Source organism: Tasmannia lanceolata, unplaced genomic scaffold (genome assembly GCF_043159265.1).
Source record: "Tasmannia lanceolata isolate RefF3 unplaced genomic scaffold, GAP_Taslan_0.1 ptg000011l, whole genome shotgun sequence".
Classification (NCBI taxonomy): Eukaryota; Viridiplantae; Streptophyta; class Magnoliopsida; order Canellales; family Winteraceae; genus Tasmannia; species Tasmannia lanceolata.
Window position 1 is genome coordinate 19636370 of NW_027518688.1, and position 21213 is coordinate 19657582.

The 21213-nt window shown below is 39.5% G+C and overlaps 1 protein-coding gene and 1 long non-coding RNA gene across 2 annotated transcripts; both read right to left on the minus strand.

The window, feature by feature from the left end:
• Nucleotides 1-2690: 2690 nt before the first annotated feature.
• LOC143886217 (uncharacterized) lies at nucleotides 2691-5132 on the minus strand. The gene is made up of 2 exons (XR_013253707.1): nucleotides 3826-5132; nucleotides 2691-3112 (listed from the first exon to the last, which is right to left on the minus strand). It is a non-coding gene; the product is annotated as an uncharacterized LOC143886217 (long non-coding RNA).
• A 2088-nt stretch (nucleotides 5133-7220) lies between these two features.
• On the minus strand, nucleotides 7221-20558 carry LOC143886576 (uncharacterized). Its single transcript, XM_077390626.1, has 5 exons — nucleotides 20249-20558; nucleotides 18482-19213; nucleotides 13601-13802; nucleotides 10353-10823; nucleotides 7221-8216 (listed from the first exon to the last, which is right to left on the minus strand). Exons 1-5 carry the CDS (start codon nucleotides 20257-20259, stop codon nucleotides 7767-7769), a joined length of 1866 nt encoding a protein of 621 aa, XP_077246741.1. The 5' UTR covers nucleotides 20260-20558; the 3' UTR covers nucleotides 7221-7766.
• Between the last annotated feature and the right edge of the window lie 655 nt (nucleotides 20559-21213).

Sequence of the window (21213 nt, forward strand, 5' to 3'; positions counted from 1 at the left end):
CTTAAATTCAACCTAGAAATTCTCCCATTTCCCATCTCTCTCTCTCTCTCTCTCTAGCATTGGTGTTTCATCCTTCTTCATCTTCTGATCTTCCTCCCTCCTTCTTCCTCTCTTTGAGCTATTATTCTACTCTCCTTTTTTTGTTTTGTTTTGTCTCATTTTTTCCATAGTTTCATGAAAGTTGGAAAGGAGAAGAAAGATTCATCTTTATATTGAAACAGTTACTTTGATGTTGTCCCGGCTCATTCAGAACACACTTAGAGCCAGAAGGAAAAAAAGAAAAGAAAAGAGAAAGATGAGTGTTTTTTGATTGAGCCGTGTCAATATCTTAGTTCTCTTTCATTCCATGTCTGTCTCTCATTACCCATGCAAAGACAGCAGGTTTGTGTTGCATTCCAATTGAAGAATGTAGAGGTATGAACTATTATAATGTTGATTAATTAACTAATTATATATACTTTTATATCTTACTGTAGTTAACTTTCTTATTTGCTATTTTCTTCCTTAGTTTTTCTATTTCTTTAATAGATTTCACTTCGTCTTTTGATAATGACACTCCCCACTGTTACTTTTTTATATATACTGTGAAAAGATAAATGGGTTTTTGTTTTTTGTTTTTCTTTTGCTTTCTCCATCTGATTGGGTCAAAGCTCTCTAAACTTTAAGAAGCAGTTGGATGAGGGGCTTGTTTTTTTTTTTTTTTACTTGGATTAATATTTCCTTGGTTGGTGGGTGTGAATAAGTACAGAAAATGGGGTGGTGGTTTTTTCTTTAAATGAGGAGTAATTGCAAAAGAATCAAAACTGTAGCCATTTATTTACTAAGATTCTGCTATTAAATGTGTAGTCAGACAAAGATTCCTTGGGGTGAAGACGGTAGCGAATTTTTTTCTTCTCACTGACACATTCCTGTAATTACTGTTCACATCTCTTCTCTAAAACTAACCTTGGATACATGGATTTTATAATCCTGAATTACAAAATCCTGGATTTTATAAGGATTGAGATGATGGTGAGTAGACCTGGCAAAAAGTGACCCGGACCTGCGGGTCCACCCGGCCCGCCCGTAAATTTACGGGTCCGGGTCACCTATTGGTGACCCGTTAGAAATTGACCCGCGGGTCCACCCAGCCCGTCAAAAGTGGGCCGGGTCGGGTGGACCCGCGGGTGCCCGTAGAAAAGTGCAAAAGACGGTTTTTTTCTTATAATTGTCATATGATTTTACTTTTTTCCGTAGTTTCCTCGGTAATTGTCATATTTTATATGTAATTTTTTTACTTTTGACCTTTTTGCGGTAATTTTTCATTTCAAACTTAAGAATCTTTCAAAAATCCGTAATGATTACTTCTCTCTATTCTCTTTATTGCTAGCCACATTTGCCCAGACCGTACTTCACCAATCTTTGCAGCAAAGGAGGGGCTACAAGCCGAAAAATAGCCCAGGAGAAGGTGGCTAGCAAATCCCTAAATAAAAAAAAAACTCTTAAAAAATACGTCAAAAATCCGAGTGACCCGCGGGTCGACCCGGCCTGTACGGGCCGGGTGCGGGTCCAATGTCAATGACCCGTAGAATTTTCCGGGTCACTTTGACCCGGCCCGTTTGACCCGGACCCGTACGGGCCGGGTCAAATCCGGCCCGGCCCGCCCGTTTGCCAGGTCTAATGGTGAGAACCAGTTAATTTTCAGGAAAAAGTCAATCCTATTGTTAGTGTTTTTTGTTTCCTGATTTTTAGCCACTTCTCACCACTTGGAGCAACTAGTTTACGGGGTTGTAGCCACTTCACCCACACTCCCGCTTCTTGGAGACACTAGTTTAACATGAAAAAAAATAAATATAGGGCAAGTTTGGCTATCATGAATTTTTTTTCACGATAAATTTGTGCTCCAAGTGTGGATGAGCGTGAAGTCGCTAAAAATCAGGAAACAAAATCCGATGAGATGTGACAAAAAATCATGAAACAAAAAACTCTACTCAAAACCGGTTTGACTTTTTCCCGATTTTTAGCCACATCTTATAGCCGGAGACACTAACTCTACTCTAAATCGGATTGACATTTTACAATTTTAAGCCAAAGACTTCACCCTCATCTCCACTTTGAGACACCAATTTATCATGACAAAATATTTCAAGATAAACTTATCTAATAAGTAAGACCAATGCTTGTTTTAGGGCAGTGATATCCCTCCCTCCCCCCTCTTAAACAGCCACCGTTACCGTTTACTCCAAAAGGCTTAAAAGTTAATGAAAATGTCCATGAGAGAGAGAGAGAGAGAGAGAGAGAGAGAGAGAGAGGATATCACTGCCCTTATTTTGTCCTTGGATAGAATTGCTTTCTTATGCTTAGGCTAAGGATGAGAAACCGCTCCTAGAAAGCTCGAAATATTTGGGAATGCAGCTTCTATGGAAAGTTGTTGTTACATGCTTATTTGGGTCCCACTTTGACTGAAATAAATCGGTTGAGATATTTGTTATTTTGATATTTGCTTTGTAGTTATTTAGTTAGTTAGGAGTCTTAGAGATAAGGCTTATCTAGGTTAGGGATTTTTAATAAATAACTTGTACGTAGCTTTTCTTTGTTCAATGAGAATTTTATCCCCAGAATAGTGTGTTTTGTGCAAAAAGAAGAACAACCCTTCCTTCGAAGTGATGGAATGATTGAATTGGTCGACATCATCAAGATGAGGCTTTAGAGAGGATAAGTCTCCTACGTGTAATCCACGCAGAGTTTTTGAATTCTATTATTTCTTCATACCCAAAAGAGAATTACAGCAGCGATATAAAGACTATGCATCCCTACAATAAAGGAAAAGATAACACTCACCTAACAATAGCATCTCTACCTACCGGGATAAGATACATAGTTATCCCTTATTCAAATAACATAACCGAACTAAATAAGACTCCAAGAAAAGTAAAAGACCCAAACACGTCATGCCCATTGAGGCTGTTGCATCCCTCCCTGCCTTCCCTCTAAGAAGGTCAAAACCGTTGCGAACCGTTCCTTTGTAGAAGGCTTGGAAGCCCCATTTTTGGAAGCTCGGGAACCCAAACCTCTCGTGGAAGTCCATCGGCACCTTCAAGCTTCGGTGGGAAGCTCGAAAGCCTAATTTCACCTGTCGGTTGTTTTACGATAGGCATGTTTAGTGTTTGTCTGTTGATTGATGCTAAAGGTTTGTAAATTGAGTTTTTGTATATAGTCCATATGCAGCACTATAGTATTAAATAATGTATTCTTGGTTTCTCAAGTTTGGTAATTTATGTATGAAAAATGCTTCAATCAAAGAAGATGGGAGTTTCACCCACTGATATGTACACCAAAATTCTATATATGATTTCTCTGTAAAATATTTATATACTCTATGAACCGATAGATGGCAATGGTTTTAAGCATAGTTACTAGAGTAGGAAGCAAGTGCAAGAAGCGATTCGGGAAGCAAAAGAGGGAAGTGAGGGGTTTAGAAAAGAGAAAATGCAGGAAGCGAAAATTGCTAAAGAAATTAAAGAGAAACCGTGTGGGAAGCGTCGTTGAAAGTCAACTTGAAGCATGTAACGAGCATCATTCGAACTAAATAGAATTACTAGTTTTAGGAATTTACAATTACACAAGATTTATCTTTGTACATTTAATGTAAAGTCTTTTGGAAAAAGATACACAATTTTTATTTGAAACTTACGTGTTTTCAAGTTTTAAATACACTATTTTTTTAAATGTGTGCCTTCTATATTATCAAAAGGAGAAAATATTCTTTTAGGAAGAATTAATCACCTAAATATGAAGCATACTCGTAATTAAGAGGAAACACGTAAGAAGGTGAGAAGAACTTACCATATGAAGTGAACTTCTAGGGAAGCAAGCTTCCCATGCAACTATGAAGTTCTCGGTAACTATGCCTTTAAGTACTCTGTCAAATGGCAAAGATTGTAAGCAAGTGCTCGGTTCGTGCTTCAAAATGTTCGGTTCGTGCTTCAAAATGTTCCGACATAAGTTAGGTCAAATGTTTCATTCCGGGAACACACATTTTCTTATAAATCGAATGATGATGTTCACTCTTCCAATGAAAAAATATTTCAAACATCACACAAAGCTACTTTTTTCACAAGATTAGAAAATTTTACATAGTCCAAGTAAGCTCCACACGCACGCCCTAGCCCTACACCATCCAATCAGAAGTGTCAAATCCGTAGACCCACCCACTTCCGAGTTGGGTGATGACCCATGGATTATCTTAATTAACCATCATATGAAGTGGATTTTTCTAGGTCAATAGCCACTTACGATAATCATTCAAATCAACAAGACCCATAAGATGATTCAGACCATTTGATTGACAAGGTTTTCAGGCGAAAATGTTAGGTTTTTTCATCTGTATGAATATTGAGATCGGATTTGACCAAAGAAACGAATTTATATTGTATGAAATAACCTTTAATTGCTTATCGGAATTCATGTCTTTTTTGTGGTGCTTGGATTTGCTTTTGGCTCTGGGAGTTTCGCCTGGACATCGGGAAGCACTACTCTTCCCTTGCACTTTAGCTTGGGTGATCAAAAATTCTAATTGGTCTTAATTCACAACTCTACCAGTTGACAACTTGCCCTCTACTCTATTAGGAGATCTCCAGCAGACAAGGAAGACAAATAGTCTCCCAGTAGTTTGAATCAAAACATACAACCAAACACTAAGATCATGCCAAGTGTTTCCCCCATGCTTAGCTTGGGTGATAAAAATTTATAGTGGGTCTTAATTAACAACTCTACCAATTGACTACTTACCCACTACTCTATTAGGACATCTTGGTTCATCCAAACACACTCAATGGGCAGATAAGGAAGACAAATAGTCTCCTAGTAGTTTGAATCAACACATACAACCAAATACTATAGACGAACATGCCAAAACCGATTAAAACACCTAGTAAACCCTAAAAATTGTGAAACCAAACAAACTTAAGGATAATACCCTTATGCAAATCCAACACTGGAAGAGAGAATGAGCTGTGTATATAGGTGCTAAGACTTCTCTCAAATGTTAGAACACATGGTGGTGGCCGTCTGAATTTGCCGTTGTTTAGCGGCAAGAAATTGTAGCTGCTGAGCCACAACGGCTTAAACAAACAAGCGGATAGCAGTTTTAACGCCAGTTCCTCATGTTAGGTGCATTGCCACCTAATGCACCTACCTATATGCCTTTCTGTTCGGGTTCTGCAAAAGCAAAAGATCCACCTAATGCACCGACCTATATGCCTTTCTGTTCGGGTTCCGCAAAAGCAAAAGATCCCCCATCGGAAAAGTAAGGAGATGTGGATGGCCTTATAAAGGCTTGGGCACTCTCCCCCCACAACGGTCGAACACTTTTTATGGGGAATTTATCTAGGAACCTGTCATACCTGAAATTTTATTGTTGAATAAAAGACAGGTTTTGCTACACTTGTTAAGGAGCATTTAAATGCTCCTGATGTTTCCAGGAGCATTTAAATGCCCTTTTAAGACATGGGTTTTGTTAACGACACTCGTTAAGGTGCATTGAAAATGTAAATTTATTATAAATTTACATAAGGATTAAGAGTTTTACATGGCTTTTGAGTCTTTTTTTCTCAAATAATGTATAGATTTACATTTTCAATGCATCTTAACGAGTACCCCAGGGGTAATGGGGCACTCGTTAACAAAACTCTTAAGACGTACCACCTAGCCTCAAAACCAAAATAAAAGGAAAATTATTTACAAATGATTCTAGGGATGCCAGGACCTATTTGCCTATGTTTAAAACAGAAAACCCATAGAAACCCCAGGAAGATTGAGATTTTTACTTATGCAATATCTGAGATTTCCTCATAAAAGATGTGGGTATCTAAGTATTAAACTGGGTTCTCTCAGAAAGCATCAGTGGCATTAAAAACACATGCTGAGAAAGAGATAGTAGTCATTAAAGGCTGAGATTTTGACGCATCAAACGAGGTTGGAAATTAAATTCGAGGGTCACGAGGGAATTAATGGTAAGGCATGGGCAGGGAAAGTGTGTGGTGCAGATCGTAGTACGAATTGTTGTTGTGATATTCAAGGATATGAGCTACTACCATCATCATCAAATAAAAGTCACCATAAAAGGATGATTAAAATAGATTTTGCAAAAGAGGTGTTTTATTACTCTTACAATTCTGAACTTAATTGTGTGTGTGTGAGAGCTAGGATGGTTTTTGGGGGGCTAGGATTATCCTATGGAAATGATTTTGGGGAACAGCCTATTTACATTGTGTTCCGGCCCGTACAGTACTTTTTGAAAAATAAGGGACTATAAGGGCTTACACCATATAAAATCTCTTGAGAGAGAGACCTCAATTGCTTTCTCCAGATTGATGATGAAATTAAAAAAAAACTACACTTTAACACTCATATAAAGACTAGAATTAAAATCCTGCTAAACTTTCTAAACTTTCTAGCAATAAGGAGAGATTGTTTCACATTCGTCTGTTTTTCAGTTAGATCAATTACAATCATTCATCAAAAGTGAATGTGCTAATTTGGGGCTCGGCGGCTCGCCCGAATCAGCACATTCATTTTTTTGGCAAATCGTTGTGATTGAAAAACCTGTTATTCAGTTAGATCAATCACAATCATTCATCAAAAACTGAATGGGCTGATTTGCGTAGAGCACTTAGTCGCGACGAAGGTGAAACGACCTCCAGAAAGAAAACCAAGAAACTTCCAACCAAAATAGAAACAATCTAGTAGACTAGAATCCCCCAGACTGAAACAACTTTCTACAGAAAAGAAAAGAAGCCAACTAAAGAAAAGCTAAAAAAGGGAAAGTAACTAGGAGAGTACAAAATGAGAGAGTAGCCCTCCAACCCAAATGTTTTTTTGATTCAGCTACTACGCTAGCTAACTTGTATAGAGCTATGTTTCAACCTTAGCAGATCGTATCTCTCTATCTGCAGGATTTTGATTCCAAAGTTATTGGCAAGGATTAATTTGAACTAGCGAGGACAGAGGGCAATCCAGTGAACAAGTTTCAGGGATAAGTTTTTAATCTTCAAGCACTTTTGGTTCCATCTGTTGAGGAGAGGCAAATAGGTTTCCTTTGTTTCGAAGTGGGTGTCCATGGTATTGCAGGATTCCTCGCAAGCTTCCACTGCTATATGCCATATTCTTTTGACTAGGGCTTGGGATTGATTGAAAATTCATGCATTACAGTCCAGCCATGCATAAGAAAAATAGGAATATATGCAAACCATTTATATTAAAGTCCTTGCTATGTATGGGCCATAGAGCAAAATCTTCCCGCATTGGGAGATTCTAACTCTCCAATGTGCCCAGTCAGTTAAAAATTACAAAACAATTGTCCGTATTCACAACAAAGCAACTATATATTGTGCTCGAAATCTCTTCATCTGCAAAGAATTCTCGATCTGAAAACACAGAGACAGAGCTGAACATTGAACAGGAGACCTCCACAGAACCATAGTACGAAATCATCCCCAAATATCTGGGTCAAGGCAGGCATGAATCTGGTCAAGAGAGGCATGTGCAAACCTGAATATGCCCTTTTGTTCCTGCTTGACAGTTGGGCCTTGTAGCAAAACTCCCTTCTGCCTATGCACACGAGGGCAATCTCGTCCGGCCCAAGGAAACCTTTGCACTCCTCCGTTACCAAGAAAATCCACTTACAATGCCTTTGGAAATATTAAGCGATTGTACTTCTTTCTCGTATTCAAAATCCTTTATACAGTACCCAATAAGTTAATGGGAGATTTATGAGACATGACCAATCATATCCGGAAAAAAACAATATCAAGGTCAACTCCTTCCGGCACCTGACGCTGTGCCGGGAACTTAGGGAGGGACCTAGCGACATTGCGTGCAGTCTCAAGGTATGTTCTGTACTTGTGTTCCATGCCCCTACTATGAGACTGACTGAAAGGAGGTGAAGGCAATGAGTTGTGGTAGTTGAGATAACTACCTCCACCAAGCATGTGTGGTGCGCTGCCTAATGTCAATTTATCGAGGGCCAATGCTCGCTCCTCCCCCACCGCCTCCTTCAATGCAGTCTTACAGAATGTCCAGTCACCTGTTCTCCAGTTGAAATGGTAGAGAGGAAGGAATCGTTGGCCATAGAGAGCTAGAAACTCGAGTGCGGCAAGGATGAACTCAAACTCGATGAGGGACATGTAGTAAGAGAAGCTAATCCTTGTCCACCCGGGTTTAATCCCGATGTATCCCTGCAAATTGTTTATGAGTTAGTAGTCATGGAGTTTGAAGTTCTACAAGAGGCCACAATAGAGTGGGATTATAAACACGGAAAATAAGTGAAGTGAGAATTAGGCATAAGAGAGATGGATAAATATATTTGAAAAATTGTTTGGAAACCTGAAGCTAATGGGATCTTTTCTTTAAAGAGTGCGTGGAATTCAATCAGGAAACCTAACCCTAAACCTCCATGGACTTCCTCAGTCTGGTCTTCTGGTCATATTCCTAAATTTAGTTTCATCACCTGGCAAGCTTTGCAAGACAGGCTGACCACTAAAGATACTGTATGCTTTCTTGGACCAGCTAGAGATGTCACCTGCAATCTCTGCAATTCTGAACCTGAAAATCTAAACCACCTATTCTTCTCTTGTAGCTACTCTGCTTGGATTTGGAGATCAATTCTCTGGCGTATCTCCAAAAGGGAAAAAGCAGTTAAGATCACTTAATGAAGAAGAAGCTTGGATAAGAAATAATTTCAAAGGCAAAGGCCAATCAGCTACCCTGGTGAGAATTCTATTTACTGCTTCAATATACTTTATCTGGTCCGAGAGGAACGCAAGAATTCATGAGGGGAAAAAATGCCATAAACAATATACCCTGAGAAAAATTCTCTCTGCAGCTAGGGACCGAACTCTCCACCTTGAACTGGATGACACTCCAAGTGATCAGAGCATCACCATTGCTCAAATGATGAATCTCCGTCTCTACTCAAAGACCATTGCACCCAGGTACTGCCAATGGATGCCGCCGTCTAATCAATTCATGAAACTGAACTCTGATGCCTCCCTTCAAGACGACAAAGCCAGCATTGGAGGCATAATTCGAGATGTTAGTGGAAGACCAATTGCTATGTTCTCTTTAGATTGCCAGCCCTCCTCTATTCAAGAGCTGGAACTGGAAGCAATCTACAACGGGATTCGGATAGCTTGCAATCTCAACATCACTAGACTTTGGATCGAATCAGATTCCCTCTTAGCAGTCAACATCCTCCAAAAGAAGTCTCCTTGCCCTTGGAAGAAAGTCCCGATGCTGGAAAGTATTGATGAAAAGCTAACTCACATCCACTCATGGAAAATCTCTCACATATGGAGAGAAGGCAACAAAGCAGCAGACTTTTTATCTAAGACTACTTGCCCATGCAAAGGGGACCCTATCCCTTTAGATTCAATTCCTTCCGAGCTTTGTAAAATTTTGTTTGATGACTCCTCTGGAGTTACCTACTTGAGATTGTAATCATGTTTTTTTTCTTTTTCTCTAATGAATCTGGTGGGGGTCTGCCTAACCCCAAATTACCCATCAAAAAATAAAAAAATAAAAAAAAAATATATATATATATATATATATATATATATATATATATATATATATATAAAATAATTTTTTTAAAATGGTAATATATTAATAAATAAAAAGAAGAGAAACAGAGCCGACAGAGGGGGTCGACGAGAAAAGAAAGAACAAAGAAGAGAAAAAATATCGAAAACTCTCGACAAAAGAACCTCATGGGGGGAGGAAATCAAAGAGTTCAAGCTCTTGCCTCCCAACTCCATCTCTGGCCAAACTATTTGCCTTGGCATTTGCGGACCTTCTCACGTGATAAAATTATTTGAAAAATAATTTGTGAGCCACTGAAAAGTAGATATGTTAACGAACCCATATGGTTCGACGGATCAAAAGGATCTCAATGTTAATAGAGAAGATTTGAGCACAACAGCTGTATTCAAAACGAGTCAATTGAATCCATATCCTAAGGATGGAAATTCTTACAGATCGTGACCCAGTCGTAGCTACAAATGCGACGGCTTAAAACTCAATGCATGAAAATACCCTTTGTATTATCGTTCATTTATGTCTGTTCATAAGCCTGGCTATAAATGGGCCATGGAGCAAAATCCACCCAATTTGCCAACTCTAAGACTCCAATTTATATAAGCTTTCTTGATGAATTCAGGCCGTTGCTTCTTTTCTTTTCTTTTTTCCTTTTCTAACCATCCATTTAGTGTAATAGACGCGCATGCAGACACACATACATATGTGTAGACTGCATACATGAATGTGCAAATGTTTGCCGAACACCTAAGGTCATCTATAAAAAGTATCCATTTTACCTGTTGAATTGCAGAACGTATTGCCAAGGATTGTTCCATGTTGATGCCGAGGAGAATATGACCATATGGTCCGGCGCAAGTGCAACCACCACGTGCTTGGATACCAAAGAGATCATTAAGGAGCCTCGTTACGAAACGTCCATGGAGAGGCTTGTCCTTCTTGGTAGCATTCTCTCTCCATATGTGCATGCCTCTGTCTCCAGACTCTGTCGGTTGAGCGAGCGAGGTAGTGGTGACGAGGAAGGAGAGAATCGGCTGTCGCTTCACCAAAGTGTTCCCCAGAACATGAACATTTCCGTTAGGCAAGAGTCTCTGAAGCGCCCTATTGATCCATAGGTTCTCGCATGTGTCAATGAGATGATAACCCATGTATTCCTTCACCCAGAATGCCAATGCTGCACGGATTTTTTGAATGATCGCCGGTGTTCCGGCATCCTCTCGCTCCTTGATTTCATCATAGTAAAGGGTATTCTGTAAATCTCAAGTTAGTTATATTACTCAGCCGTTCTATTATAACATAGTAAAAGCAAGAAATTCGTGTTTTGTTTAGAGGTGTGAACTCAATGGATATATTCTGGATTTGATCAAGGTTGTAATTCTATTTTGGATTACCATAGTTATGTAAAGTACCAATAAGACAAAGTTAAATTGTTCAAGGATTGTAATTATCTTGTTGAATTCTATGAATAGGACTTTAAATAATTCACACAAACAATTGGGGGTCTAGATCAAAGTAAGCCGTTAACAATGATCAATCTAGTGTAATCTTAGAGTGGATGATGAAAGATGCAAGTTCTAAATGATAAATCAACTACATGATAAGCAAACACAAAGAAATTTTGTATATAGTAATGTCAAGACGAAGAGTTTCCACATGCAAGTTCCAAATTGGTTGTCTAATGAAGCTGAAGTATTTCTCACATGAAATTTCTGTTGAGTGATGGAAAACTACTTACTTTTTCCTCTAAATGCAAAATATACTAAGCATGAAGGCATGAAAAAAAAACTATATAATGGGAAGAGAAAAAACACTGGAACTAGTCTAGCAAAAGCTTCCTCTATGAGAATAATGAGAAGATTCTTCTCTAACCAAGGCTAATGAGGATGGAGTACAACATCATCAAGAGCAAAAAAAACTCTTGGATTTCGACAAAAACTCACCAAATGTCGCTGCAACAACTTTTCAATCAATACCTGATTGAATTGTCCAATCAACAAATTGATTGCATGAGAACCACGAGCTTTAAATGACTTGAAATCTTCTTTCTCCAAAGGATGATAATCCAAAAGTCCATTGGTTTCTTTCTTTCTATTTTGCCGCTCTCACTTTAAGACAAAACCCTCTTCCCAAAAGAGATGGTGAGTCGGCCCCTATTCCAAGTCAAAAATAAATATAGTGGCAATTAATACACCACTAACCCACATCTCAAATGAGACCAAGGGCTCTTAGCCTAACTCACCTGAACATCAGGAGGGAACCCCAGGTCTCAAATATAAGCATTTCTCAAATAATATATAACATGTACCCACAAGTATATGATTGACAGTTCTTACCAGTTAAGTAATAATCAATGAAACCATGTGGACAATTAGTTTCTATCTAATGAAAGAATGTGAATGAAAGTGATTAGAGTAATTTGCTCTTAAATGCATACATAGAACCAAATGAATGATTGACTAATATTTAGTCCTCTTTAAGTTGGATTCAAAATAAAGATTTACATGGAACCAAATGAATGATTGACTAATATTTAGTCCTCTTTAAGTTGGATTGGAAGTAAAGATTTAATGATATAAGGTTAGTCTTAATTTAATGGTTGAGACCACAATAGATCTAATAGAGCAAATTTGGAATTTAACTTCACACTACCAATAAATGAGAGAAAGAATGTATGGGTGTAAAACACATGATAAATGAAAAAAATTGTTCATAGCAGAGTGGTTTTAAGAAATTGCTTTTGGACCAATACAATATATTCAAATGATGAAAACAGAATTTGCAAGTAGAAAATATGACACTTGATTTAATTGAAATAATCTGAACTTAGCACTGGATTTTTGCAACAGATTTGGAAAGCACAGAACGAGAGCTGATTGAACAAGAGATGTTCAATTCATCTAATAGGCAATGAGGGACCTAATGAAAGACATTTTAGAAATAGACAAGTCCACAATAATTAAACAAAAAAATTGATAATATACAAATACAATGGGTTCCATAGAGATGTTTAGAAAGACCAAAAGACTATAAGGGTCAGTTTGTTTGCACAATTTTTGGGGTTTACTACGTGTTTTGGTTGTTTTTTGGATTCCACATGATCTACTAGTGTTGTTTGAATACTTGTTTTAATTCAAACTACTAGGAGATTACTTGCCTTGTCTCTCCCTTGTCTGCCCATATGGCATGTTTGATCTTGTTTTTGCTAAAAGTCTTGGGATTTAGCACTCTTCTCTCTTTCTCTCTCTATGTATTGGTAATGACACCCTTACTGCCCCTTATTTTGGTAATGAATCTGTGCCAGGAATATACTTCAGTTGACAACCAAACACTACTTGCCACTATTCTATGAGGACCACACAGCTATTACACCTGTTGAGTACTTCAGTTCTACTTCACCACTACTCTACAAAGCAACTACATGCAACCAAACTGACCCTAATGATTCCTTGACTAAATCGGACCTATGTCACAAATATCGTTCTCGGGAATTTCTCGGCAAGGGAAAATCTCAGGATATAATTATCTTTTTTATTTTATTTTCAGGTTTATATCGGGGAAAAAACGATAAAAATAAAATTATCTAAAAAATATGTAAAAATATAAAATTTATGAAAAAAGATAAAATAAAAATATTGTAAAAATATCGAGATATTATCGCGATATTTTACGATAAAATAAAAATATCGCTATATTTTTAAAATCTTGTTGATTATTTCGGGATTTTGTCGTCTTATCAACATGTCGTGATAAAAACGTGATGTTTTGAAAATATTGGAGATATTTGTGACATAGAATCAGACTTATGGTGAAAAGGATATAAATTCAACACGGAAGACAATCAAACATGATGAAATTTGCAGAAATTAATGAGTATTAAGTTTAAACATAAAGTTGGTTTGATAGTCTGTATAAGGTAGTGATTTTCGAGTCAATCTATTAGAAATATGAGGTGCAACTGCAGACCTTTTGTCTGCAACTTAGCATTCCTCTGGTGGTGATATGCAAAGGCATAGTTGAAGAAGGAGACCTTTTCGTTGAAACCATCGACAAAGATGACTGTTCCACCTCCACATGTAGAAGGAGCTGCAGACCTCAAGTAATAGAGATTCTTGCTCATTAGTAAGATCCCTGGGGTTCCTGGGCCTCCAACGAACTTGTGGGGACTAAGGAAAACAGCATCGTAGCCCTCCAATTCTCCAGATCGCATGTCAATCTGCACGTATGGCCCACTGCATGAAAATCCATGCCAAATTGGTTCAATATGAAAGAAGAAATGAAGAGAAAATTATCTTCCTAACCCAGGAATTAATTGGGTCATGAAATAAATCCTTCTCTCTCTCTCTCTCTCTCTCTCAACACATTATTGAAAGATTATGGCTTTTATTTGGATACCTCTTAAAATTATTAGCATATAACCATATGTGCAAATGTTTTTTCAAGTTACGTATGATTATTTGCAAATAATTGTGATAACAATTTTAAAAGGGAAGATGATATTTGATAAAAAAAGATAATATTCCATGTTTGTTGTCAATCACAGATCGCCTCATAATCCTCTCTCCTTCCAATCTTAGAATCCGTATTGGATACAATCTGTTACAATGTATATTTTCTTCTTTTAAGTGATTGGAATACTCCAATCATGGTGACTCTTTTTTTATTAAATGAATGGACAGCACCATCTCTTACCATGTATATCAGGATTAGCACCAACCTTAGTTGGTTACAAATTCTTACATTGTAAATTGATTTATATATATAGACATGCTCCAACCCAAAGGCATAAGCAGCAAATCACCAAACCATGGGCATTCTCAATTCTTTCTTGGTTGCTTTACAGATATTCAAAATTCTTTCTTGGTTGCTTTACATGGTATCAAAGGGCTCTCCGTCCGCTTGAGTGCCAACCATCCCCCCCACCCTCCCCCACGCCCCCGGCACTCCCTCCCTCTCTCCCTCTCTCTATGCTAATTAAGCATGGCCGGCAATGAGTCCTCACCTTTATATCCCTACCACATATTCTTTCACTCCAACTCTAAATAATATCACCCACCTTTTTTCCATCATGTTGGACCGCAACAACTTCCTCCTCTAGAGGAGTCAACTACTCCCCATTTTGTGCAGCCATGACTTATAGAAGTTGGTCGATGGATCCACTTCCCCTCCTCGCTTTCTCCCTTCCTCAGAGAGATTCATGCCCATCTCAAACCCAATGTACCAAGCTTGGGAACGACTCGAACAAATACTACTCAGCTGGCTCAACGCCACCATTACTGAATCTGTCTTAGCACAAGTCATCAACCTTCAGACGGCTCGCAATGTCTGGTGCACCTTGGAGTCCACCTTCTTGTCTCATTCCACATCACAAATTGTCCCTCACCGTAGTGAGTTGTAAGACCTAAGCCAAGGATATCTCTCGATCAACGACTATCTAAATTGTATCAAAGTCATTGTCGATGCTTTGGAAATAGCCAAATGCACCATCTCAGACTCTGATTTAGTCATGTATGCTCTGGCTGGGCTAAACCCCTCTTACTGCAAATTCACGACTGCCATCTCCATATGGTCTCTCCTTCCCTCCTTCAATGAGCTTTATTCTCTCTTGCCCAGTCATAAACTCTTTCTTGAAAGACTACTAAATTCTCTCAAGAAACAATTCACTCGATGGCCTTTGTGGCAGAACGTGGTCGTTCCCGCTATCCAAGCCATGGTCGTCGTGGTCGAGGTTCCCCTCGTGGCACTAGTCGTGGCTCCTCTAATCCACGAGCTCCTCCTACGAATCCTCAACAGGGCATCCTTGGCCCACCCCCTTACTCCTATTCAGTATGGTGTCACTTGCCAACTCTAAAGTCGACAAGGTCATGAGGCACCTCAGTGCTATAAACAATTTGATCCCACATTCCAGAATGATGATCTCTCTCAATCATTCACCGCAATGAACCTTGGGAGCATGGATCGACAATGGTTCCTTGATACTGGTGCAACCAACCACAACAAATCTTGGCAATCAAGTTGAGTACACTAGTAACTCTATTTATGTTGGCAATAGCTCTGCTGTCCCTATTACTCACAAGGTTTTAAATTTCGGTTTCGGTGTCAGTTTCAGCCACCACCGAAACCAAAACGTTTCGGTTTCGGGCCGAAATCATGTAAAAATATGATTATGATTTCGATTAGTTTTTTAATTTCGACCGAAATGTCTAAAATTTCGGTGTCGATTTCGGCGATTTCGGCTATTTCGGTGGAAATTAAAACATTTCGGTGTACATTTTTAAAATTCAGTGGAAATTCTATAAAAAAAAGTCCAAAAATGAAATTCGGTAAAATCTCGGCGAAATCTTGTAAAGAAACGACTTCATGTGAATATCGTTTCGGTATGTGCCGAAACTGAAATATTTCGGCCGAAACATTTCGTTTCGGCCAAAATTTAAAACCATGATTACTCACACTGGATATGTTGACCTCCACATCCTCAACTCTTCTCTTCCTCTTCGCAGTGTTATATGTGTCCCTACGATCACCAAGAACCTGATTTCTGCTGCACAATTAACCTGTGATTTAGATCGTACCTTCATCTTTGATGCACAGGAGTTCATGATACAGGTTTGACTAACGAGGAAAGTGCTTTACAGTGGACCGAATAAAGGAGGGCTCTATCTTGTTTTTCACGGATATTTCTGTTATTTTGTAAAAGTGATGTAAGCACCTGTTTTATACACATTATAACGTCCTGCTGAAAATGCATTCTCGCTAAAAATCAAATCTACTCAAAGCAATGGCGGTGGTGAATAGATGGGACGAGCCTTCACGTCGCTCCTCTCCGCCTATGGGATTCGCTACTTCATTTCTTGTCCTCACACACCCGAGCAAAATGGCCTTGCTAGGCATAAACATCGGCATATGGTCGAAAAAGGGGTTATCTCTCCTATGTTGTCAGTCAGGTTTTCCAATTCATGCACAGACCTACTACCACCCACATGACAGATGTCAAATGCATACTTCGCAACGTCAAAGGAATGGCCAATCACAGCCTCACAGGATTTCACCCATCATGCTAATTGAGCTGGGTTGCCAAATGACCGGTTATGATTTAGCTGACACTTAATTTATTGCTGAAACAAGTGTCATGTCGACACGTGTGTCCACACATGTCGACACTCCTTGGGACACTTTTAAATATATTGCTAGGAGTGTTTTAGTTAATGTGAGTGTGTGGACACACATTTGTGTAGTAATCAATAATTTTATGTGTATGTACGAGTCAACATTTCTAAATTTTTAGATGATGCCATGTCAGACTACTCATATCCATGTCGAAACTTGACACACAAATTCATATCGACTGTTAACTTACCAACTTCTCCAAAAGCTTCAGCTGTTGGAGAAAGGTGTTATTTATCTTTTATACTTTAACACCCCCCCGCACATGTGGCCCACTTGGCAAACACGTGGCACATGCGGGTCCCACTTTGGGCCGACCATTGCATGTGGATTTTTGCTATCCGGGAGGTTTGAACTCGAGACCATTGGCTCTGATACCATGTTTAACATACCAACTTCTCCAAAAGTTTAAGCCGTTGGAGAAAGGTGTTATTTATCTTTTATACTTTAACACCGACAAACAATGATTATATATGCTTTCTATTTTAACCGTGTCCCTGTTTCTAAATTTTGGGGGTTTACCGTGTCCGACACCGTGTCAGTATCGACATGCGACACTCGTGTCTGTGTCCACAAATCATAGCCAGTTCTCTACCAATGGTGGGTCCATATTCCTTGGCCCAAATCTTATCCTATGGTGTTCTAAAAAGCAGCCAACAGTCGCTAGATCCATCACTGAAGCCGAATATCATTGCATGGCCACCGTCACCGTCGATCTATGTTGGGTTCATGATATCCTCACCGACCTGGGAATCCACCTCCGAACACATCCCACTCTCAAGTGACAACATCAGTGTTACATATCTCATGGCGAACTCTATCTTTCATGCCCGTACCAAGCATATTGAGGTGAACTATCACTTTTTTTAGAGAAGAGCTGCTTGCGGTGCCTTACATTTACAACAATGGCCAAATCGTCGATGGCCTAACAAAGGGTCTTCTTATCTATTACTTCGTCTGGTTTCGTGGTAAACTTCAGGTGTTCCCCATGCTGGGTTTGAGGGAAGGTGATAAAAGATAATATTCCATCTTTGTCGTCAATCACAGATTCCCTCATAATCCTCCTTCCTGCAAATCTTAGAAACTTGATTGGATACAATATGATACTATGTATATTTGTCTCTTCTTTCAAGTGACTGGATTACTCCAAGTCAAATCATGGTCACCATCTCTTACTATGTAAATCAGAAATAGCACCAACCATAGATGGTTATTGACTTTTTGGAATGATATTCAAGAAAATAACATTCCAGAAAGATTCATAGAATTAGAACTATTCCTGAATTCATTTTGATTCTACATTTACACATGTCGAATCCTAGCAAGTACATATTCCATAGATATTTGGGCTGGAACTGCAACAAAAAGGAGTAAGCAGCAAATCACCAAACCGTGAGCATTCTCCATTCTTTCTTGGTTGCTTTACAGTATTTTCACTTCCTTTTGTTAGTCTTTTCATGAAAATAAAGCCATTTTCAGGAAATGACAAACAAGAGGGTAGAAATATCATTTCACTTTTAGAAATGTTATAGCTAATGACTTCGAAAGAGGCCTTTAATGTCTTGGTTTTCAAGTTAAATGTGATTATTTGCAAAAAATGGTTATAATAATTTTAGAAATGATAAACTTAATGGCTTCCAAAGATGACTCAGTCTCTCTTTTGCAAAGAAGATTAACTAGTAAGCATTTATTTGCATAAGGATCAGCTTGGTGGCATTCAAAGAGGCCCAAAGCAATTCTCGCTTACCTTGCCGCAAAGTCGAAGCAAGCAAATGCCTCATGCTCGTGTAAAAGACGCGCTAGAGCTCTAGTATCAAAATAGATCCCGGTCACATTGCTACATGCGGAGAAAGAGCCCAACATGGGACGATCGGAGTACTTCGGAGACTTTAATTCTCTTCGAAGCATGTCGAGATCGATTAGCCCTTCCGTGTCAACTCCAATCTCCACCACCTCCGCCAGGCTTTGGCGCCATGACAAGAGATTCGAATGGTGCTCGTAGGGGCCGACAAAAACCACCCATCTCTCTTCCAACCGAAGGCTCTTCACCACCCTCGACCTCATGGTGGAGGGGATTGCAATGCCCATTACCTCTTGTAGCTTCTTGATTGCCATGGTGGTGCCAGACCCGCAAAACATAAGGGAATCCTCTGGCCCCCCACCCAGACAACGTTTAATGTACGTAGCAGCCTCGTTGGTCATTTTCGTCATCGTGTGCCCCAGGAAGCTATCATCGGTGTGAGTGTTACCATAAAAAGGGAGCACATTTTTTAAGATGTAATTCTCTATGTACTGCAAACACCTTCCGGTGGCCGTGTGAACGGCACACAACAAGTGTCGTTTGCCAAAGGGGGTATCAAATTCGACATCATCTCCGATTATTTGAGAACGAAGCCATGAGCACTTCTCTTCGAGAGTTTCAGTTTCATTGGGCGGCATCCTGAATGACACCTCCCCAATCTCAAAATCATCACCATGGATGGAGTGTTGGAAATTTATTGAGGGTACTGTTGATGATAGAAAACAGAAACTTGTTGCTTCAAGGCGTGATATCACTTTCCTTAAGACAAGATTCGCCCCCACTAGTAGTGTGCAAAGGGGATCCGCGAATTGCCTCCAAGATACAATGAAGCCTAGTAGGGAAGCCCTACTAATGTTTGATGACGCATAGCACTAGCGGAATCAAACCCGAAATGCCCTTCCGAAATTTCAAGCCTTAGAGAAATCTCTAGATTCTGTTTCTGCAGAAAAACAGTATCTAGAACAGTAAACAAAAGAAAAACAGTATGTAGAAATACTTGGGGATTTTTGTAGGAGTGTAGAAGAGAGTGTAAAATCAGTCAGAATTGCCAATTCGATTTCTATATTAAATGACTGAAGTTTGCACATATTTTATAGACCATCTGGTGACTTTTCAGTGTGAAAAACACCTCTACACATGACCGTTGGGGGAAGGGACACAACCCATTTGATCACACCCTTTGACCGTTGGAGTCATGGGCCCGTTGGGCCGACCGTTAGGCCCGAACCGAAGCCCAACCCAACTGAACCATTCGGCTTGATGGGCCTGCGAACCATTTGACCCACCCATCCGACCGGTCCACCTTCATCTTGATCCAACGGTGCAGATCAAATCTGGAAAAATTAAAGGCTCCAATCGCTCCTCGCGACGTTGCGTACGTGCGCCTAAAAAAGCGCCCTATAGCCCATTGCCCACGCCGCGCGCGCGTGCGCGTGTGCGAACGGTGCGTTGCACCGTCCCGCGGGTCCAACCATGGGTTCAACCCAATGTGCAATCAACAAGAGTTAGAAAAGGTAGTGCTTTATAAGCCCTTCTCTTTCTTTTCTCTCATCCGATGTGGAACTATCTTTTTCAACTACACTTCTACATCCTTTTGTAAAAGCAAATATTTCCAAGAAAACATTTTCTTTTTCCCAAACGTTTTTGATAAAACATTTTCCAAAACACTAAAACATGTAATATACATGATTTTGAAAATGCAAAATCACTAACATGGAGCTCATCTTTTATGAACTATCAAGAACATTGTGGGACTATAAATGGCTCACACTCCTTACCAATTACCTCTCTTATAAGAGTCATTCTCCCTGTCTATCACTCTCTGTTGGATGATGATACACCAAGAAGTGAGTAATTGTGGGAATACTAAGAGCAATCAAGACCTAGTTCTTGTATCATGCGGCAACCCACATCATTTTGGTCTCATGCTGAATGGATATCCCATGAGAAGGTGTTCTTGGTGTTTGACTGGAGTTATGATCTCTTGTCGATAGTAAGTCTTTTGTTTTCCAAGTGATAAGGGAAAATTTAATGTGGCTCCACTCCATTGAAGAGAAAGCACCCAACTAAAAGGCGAAGAAATAAAAGCGAACTGCACCATTAAATGTGGGTCCACACCATTAAGGAGGAAGAAGATAGCTAAGACGAAAAGTAAGAAAAGGGATCTACATCTGCAACTAGGGGTGCAAGTTGCCCTGTCAGCCCTGACCCGCCCTGAGCCCGAACAGGGTCTGCGTTGGATTTTCCAACGCTGAGGGCGGGTCAGGGTTCATTTTTTAGGCCCTGACTGAGAGCTCGGTCAGGTTAAGTGTTACCTCAGGTCGGCCAGCCCTAAGTTTTCTACTATGGAATTTAACCATCTGTGCATATTTCTTTTGCAAATGTTTTCTATTATCTTGGATTGATATTTCTTTAGATTATTATTATTAATTGTCTCTATTGTCCGTCAAGTTGTTGAATTCATATTGTCTTATTTTGTTCTCTTTCTCGGTTTATTGATCATTTTGTTCTATATGATATGTGATTGCTTTATTTTTGGGACTCTTAACATGTATTTGCACTAGGGTCAATCAGGGCCAGCCAGGCCCGGTCCGACCCAATCAGGGCGGGCCAGACCGCGCTAAGCCCTGTAGGGCGGGCAATGGGTTGGGGTTTTCCGGCGGCCCTGACTCAGGGTC

Excerpts from the sequence above, each read along its gene's own strand:
- LOC143886576 (XM_077390626.1), bottom strand. Across the intron at positions 13,803-18,481 it reads TGCTTCGACTTTGCGGCAAG|TGGGCCATACGTGCAGATTG; the intron begins GTAAGCGAGAAT and ends ATTTTCATGCAG. Across the intron at positions 10,824-13,600 it reads TCGATGGTTTCAACGAAAAG|AATACCCTTTACTATGATGA; the intron begins GTCTCCTTCTTC and ends TGAGATTTACAG.